This window comes from Monoraphidium neglectum (assembly GCF_000611645.1).
Source record: "Monoraphidium neglectum strain SAG 48.87 unplaced genomic scaffold scaffold01232, whole genome shotgun sequence".
NCBI lineage: Eukaryota > Viridiplantae > Chlorophyta > Chlorophyceae > Sphaeropleales > Selenastraceae > Monoraphidium > Monoraphidium neglectum.
The window spans coordinates 171-5,454 of NW_014012396.1; the positions used below are offsets into that span (position 1 = coordinate 171).

General features: G+C 63.1%; 2 protein-coding genes across 2 annotated transcripts in view; one reads left to right on the forward strand and one right to left on the reverse strand.

The window, feature by feature from the left end:
- Positions 1–688: 688 nt before the first annotated feature.
- On the reverse strand, positions 689–2,442 carry MNEG_7124 (hypothetical protein; the record flags this gene model as incomplete). Its single annotated transcript, XM_014044400.1, has 6 exons — positions 689–784; positions 1,106–1,181; positions 1,350–1,472; positions 1,659–1,809; positions 2,037–2,091; positions 2,350–2,442. 6 exons carry the CDS (start codon positions 2,440–2,442, stop codon positions 689–691), a joined length of 594 nt encoding a protein of 197 aa, XP_013899854.1.
- A 1,834-nt stretch (positions 2,443–4,276) lies between these two features.
- The window catches only part of MNEG_7125 (hypothetical protein), a gene marked incomplete at both ends in the record, with an annotated part of 1,961 nt that continues 953 nt past the window's right edge, over positions 4,277–5,284 (forward strand). The window contains 2 exons of the mRNA XM_014044401.1: positions 4,277–4,408; positions 4,842–4,921. Of these exons, the coding sequence (XP_013899855.1) occupies positions 4,277–4,408; positions 4,842–4,921 (212 nt within the window). The remainder of the gene's footprint in view (positions 4,409–4,841; positions 4,922–5,284) is intronic.

Consider the following 5,284-nt stretch of genomic DNA (forward strand, 5'->3'; position numbering starts at 1 on the left):
ACAATCAAGCAACCTTCTCGCGATGCAATCGGATGAATGCAATCGGATGAAATTCCTGTAAGCAGCCCCCCCCCCCCCAGCTACTCCATGCAGCTTCTCCGCAGCCCCTCACCATCTGGTTGGCCCAGATGGCGCAGTTGCGGATGCAGACGCTGCCGTCCAAGTGGCACGCCGTCGAGTTTGACTGGAGCTGCGTTCAGGAAAACGAGGTCAGGGGGCGGTGCAAAGGGAAGCATGGCAATTGTGTTGTTGTTTTTTATTGTGTTTGCTGGTGTGTGGCCAAGGTGAGGGGAAATTTGCAACGCACGGGCGCCAATGAACCACGGGCTGCGGGGCAGCAGTGCGGCCACCAGTGGCTGGCCGTCGGCGCGGCAGGCATGCGCTGGGCGCGGAGGGGTGACCCTTCCCGCCTGGGCCCTATGACGTGGGCGCGGGCGTGCAGGGCCCCGCCCACCTGCACCCCTGACAGGTCAGCAAAGGCCCTGCAGGTTGGAGAGGCAGGTCAGAGAGGCAGCGGGGCGGGAGCAGACTCAGGATCATGCGGGCACCAGTTCACAGTCAGTTTGTTGTGCATGCCCCATGCTGCAACCCCATAAAAACCAACGTTACGACATGCAACCAGGCACGTGCGAGGGATGCAATCAGGTTGCTGCCAGGTCACATCACAACCGATCACGACAAAGTGTGCTCACTCGCGCCCGATCTCGATCCCGATCGAGCTGTTGCGCACGAGGCAGCGCCGCATCACCAGCAGGCCTGTTGCGACTTGTAGCGCGCTGCAGCCCTGAGGGATGGGATTTGAGGGGAGGGTGCATCGTGCGCACAGGGCACTGGGTGATGAGGGAGCGCTTGATCATCGGTGAGCTGACAACTCAGCTTGGCACGCGCAAAGAAAAGCGCACAGACAAACACACACGATCAGCCAGCTTGACACCTTGGCGCACTGATCCAAAGTGTTCCATGCACAAATGCACGGGTGAGGATGTCAGCACATTTTGTGCACATGTGCACGCATTTGTGTGGGCCCAAAAGCTGGCACTGGTGCACACACGCAAACACCCTGCATGCACACACACGTGCACAAACAGCACAACGCGGCTCCCACCGATTTCACGTTTGCCAGCTCGCAGTCGTGAAGCTCAAGCCGCGCCGACGGCGCCTTGCTCGCCGGGAGCGCCAGCCTGCACGACAGGCCAGGCAGGGGCGCGCAGCAGCAAGAGCGCAAGTGGGAGTTGCGGGCTGCGGAGCGGGATCTTCGCAATTGTCCAGCCCCCGACCACGGCCAGGGGCCGGGGCCGCACATGCCTCCATTCACATATACCATGCGAGCCCCTCCTCTCCCCACCCACCCGGTGGCGCCCAGGAGGCGGCAGCCCTCGAATCTGAGGTATTGGCACTCTGGGCCCATCACCGCGATGCTGGTGTCGTCGCGCTGTGCCCCGGTGTGGAGGACCAGGTTGCGGAACAGCACGCTGAGGGGGACGCGGCAAGGAGGGTCGGTTGGGTCCCAGGGCGGCGCGTTTGAGGGGAGGGGCGGGGATGCCGCAAAGGTGCCGCAAGGCGGAGGCAGGGAGGCAGAAAGGCAGCAGTGTTGCTCGTGGCTCGCCGGCCGCGCGGACGCGGCCGCACGGCGCGGGGCGCGGCGCGCGCAAGCTCACCGCGCCTGCGCAAGCACGACCGGCGGCCGCTGCTGGAACAGCGTCGCGCGGCCGCCGGCGCAGCCGGGGGCGGCGGCGGCGCCGACGATGCGCAGCGGCTTCTCAGCAATGAAGGCCTCCTGAAAGAAGGGCCCCGTGAGCAGCAGGGTGTCTGCGGTTGGGGCATGAGGAGAAACGCATGTGAGACAGTGTTAGGCGTGTGTATGCACACATGTGCTGTGTGATTTTCAAGTTAACTCAGGGCATGAGGGTGGATGCGGGCTGTTGACAGGGGCAAGGCACTGCTGGGGGCTCGCATGAGCCAGGTGCGCACGGCTTTGCACACGACTGGGTTCGGGCAACGCAGCCGGGGCCGGTGGTGGTAGGCAGGGCGCGCACCTCCAGGCCGGGCGCGCTCCACTGCATCGATGAGGCTCAAGCCCTCGCCATCCACCTGCGGCCGCGTCATGTCCAGGGGGTTTGACAGAAGGCCGGGCAAGCGGCTGCGAGGATCTCCTAGTTCGCGGGGCCGCGTGGCCGACGGCTAAGCACCCGCCATCAGTGATGCCACGGTAGCTTCTCGGTAGCTTCGCGACTTCGGCGTTGGATCGTTTGGGCTGCCTAAAGCCCGCAGCCGCGCGGGAGCTCGGCAGCTGGTGGCGCACCCAGCACCGCCGCCGCGCTGTGCAGCGCTGGCGCGGCCCCGCCGCACCTCGTGGGTCCAGCAGGCGTGCTCCGCCAGCCGCCTCAGGCGGCGCGACACCTGCGCCAGCGCCGGGCGGCCGGGGAACTCCGAGCGCTCCATCACCTTCGGCGGTGGCGGGGTTGATGGGGCGCGCCGCGACACGGGGCGAGGGGCGCGCTGGGGCGTTTGGGGAGTGCGTAGCGCGGCAGGCGAAGCCCCCAGCTGCACACACAAACAGCGTGCATGCAATTTGATCGCTTGGTTGGCCTCAATCAAAGTCGTGTGGCACCATTGTCGCACCATAAGCAGGAGGTGGTCATCCAAGGACTCCAAGTTTGCCAAGGACGCGACGCCGTTGTTTGCGCCGCTGCTGCTAGCGCGCCGCGACTGCCGCCGTTTGCCATTGCTGGCGCTCATGGCGATAGATGTGTGCCAGTGAGGCTCAAGCTGTTGATCGTATTGATGCGCGAGCGCAGCAACGCACAGTTTGCGCGATTGTTGACACCTGCTTTTGTTTGCACGATATAAAATCTGGCAACTAGATCACATATGTATGTAAATCTGAGATTCAGTATTCTAAGGTACGCTGAAAGCCCCAAATGTGATCTTGCCCGATCAGGGTGCCGACAGGTGACCCGCGACCAGTGATGACCGCTGGCCTCTGCGTGTGCAAAAGTGCAGTTTAGTGTGTCTTCGACTTCCGTGCACTTTTCGTATCTGATGCGCGCTTGCAGGCTCTAGCTCGCTCCCACTGCAGGATCCAGCGCGGGCTCCGCCAGGACCTCGACATGGACCGAGCACATGGCAGCCATGCGGGCGTGGGCGCAGCAAGCAGATCGACCAGGGCAACAACATCGGATCCTATTTGTTGCTTCAGTCACAGTGGTTGACATGTCAAGGTGTTGGGACAGCAAATACAGTAGTGGAGATCATTGGCAACTGGTGGAAAGGAAGCAGCCCAGGCAGCTTTGGGGCCCCCAAGGGGCCCCGCCTGTCTGGCAGCAGGGCTTGCAGACCCCTGAACAGGAATCCCTCAAAATCTTTCACAACAGGCAGGGCATACAAGATGGGAAAGCAAGCCAGGGTGACAGTGCGAGCATGTATTCTTGTGGGGCGTGCCTGCAGTGGGACGGCATTACGTGCGCAGGTAACCCCCACAAGATTTTGCTTCGCCTGGGCAACACTCCTCAAGAGGGCAGCAGGTTGGATTATTATGGTGCGAATGGCGGCGAGGCGCGCACATTTAGGGGGGCTCAAATTGTTGCAACGTCAGGACTGTGTCTGGGTGGCACGCTTGCCCAAACCAGGAGGTGAATGGCCACAGATCACAGGCCACCAAACAAAGCAAACTCGCGATTCAGCAAAAGAGGTCCGATGTATTGCCCTCTCATCTGATAACACAGCATGTTCTTGCTGTGCGTCTGCCTTTCTGCGCAGACCTCTGCTGCTGGTTGCGTGTTTCGCAAGGGATTGAGAGCCCTGTACATCACCTTTGGCGACCTTGTACCAACCTTTGCAAGCTTTCGTGCTCTCACTGCAGCTCTGACCCCCCTAAGTGAGGGAGGACCCTACGTGCACCCTGGAAAACCTCTAGATCCCCTAACAGAAGGTGGACTTGTCTGTTGAGCAAAAGTGTGCACTCGGGGTCGGACCGCCGAGCCACAACTGTCACGCGGCCCAACCGCTCCCCTGTGCACTGCGCGCTGGTGGCGGCATGGCTGTTTTGATGTTGGTGTAACCGCTGCAGAGCACTGACCTTGTCATCTTGACACGGATCGCCCCTCTCCCTCCCAAGCCGCCAGGCGTGCGCCAAGGCCTGGTGACACCAGACCCACCCGAGGCAAAATCTTCGCCAGTGGGCCCACAGATTCACACTCACCGCTTGCACTGAAACCTGCAAATCTCTGCTCGTCCTTTGACCTCCAGTGCGGCCGCTACTGCTCCTGCAGCATCGATGCAGACCATCAAGATCAGCACGCGCGGCTCTGCCGCGGCCCTCCGTGCTGGACAACGCACTCGGGCGCGTGTCGTGTGCTGCAGGGCGGAGGCTGTGTCCGCCCCCACGGTGGTGGAGCAGGTCAAGCTGGTGCGCGCGTGCATCTCGGTGCCACCGCAGCCTTGGGATTGCGCCTGGCGTGCGTCTGAAGCATTACAAATGTTTGGTTTAAAGCATTCACGCCGTGTCGGGGCAACCCAGGCGCTGTGATGGACGATTCTGTGCTCCCTCGAGCGAAACGCAAGCCTTGGGTGCCGAGGGGCTGTGCCGAGGGCCCAACTCTCTTCAGTATGTTTCTTGAGGCAGAGGATAACCCTGCAATGCAGCCCATTGAGGTCGCCCGGTGAGGGCGCGATGCAACACTCGCAGCGCGTGCGCATGCGCGACAAGTTGTGCAGTGTGGATCAATCCACCTGGTGACCCACAACCTCTGAGCCCCTCTGGCACTTGTGTCATTTCGGCGCGCCGCCCCCTCACTTGAACTCTACGCCGCACCGCGCCGCACCATGTTCAAAACCGGCAGGTGCGCGAGATCGACCCCGAGGCGTTTGCTGACCTGACTGCCAACAGCGACGTCCCCGTCCTGGTGGACTACTACACCCAGTGAGTCATCCAGCAGAGACCGGGAACGCAGACCGGGAACAACAAGAAACCTGCGGGGGCCGGGCAGGGGGCGCCGCCAGACGGCGCCGCGGTGACGGCGCGGCTGGGCGGCGGTGCCCCGCTCTCGCCGCCACTCTGCCGCATCGTCCTGGTTTCTGGCTCAACCCGCGGCGCGGGTGCGCGGTTCTCCCCCCCCCCCCCGCATTGTTGCAGGTGGTGCGGCCCGTGCAAGGTCATTGCGGTGAGCCGGCACAGCTGGGCGGCCCCCGGCCCCCCGCAGCACAGGCCGCCTGAACTTCGGGGGACCTTGCACTGACCACTGGCGGCGTCCAGCCATCTTCCCGAGCCCCGCCCCCCCCCCCC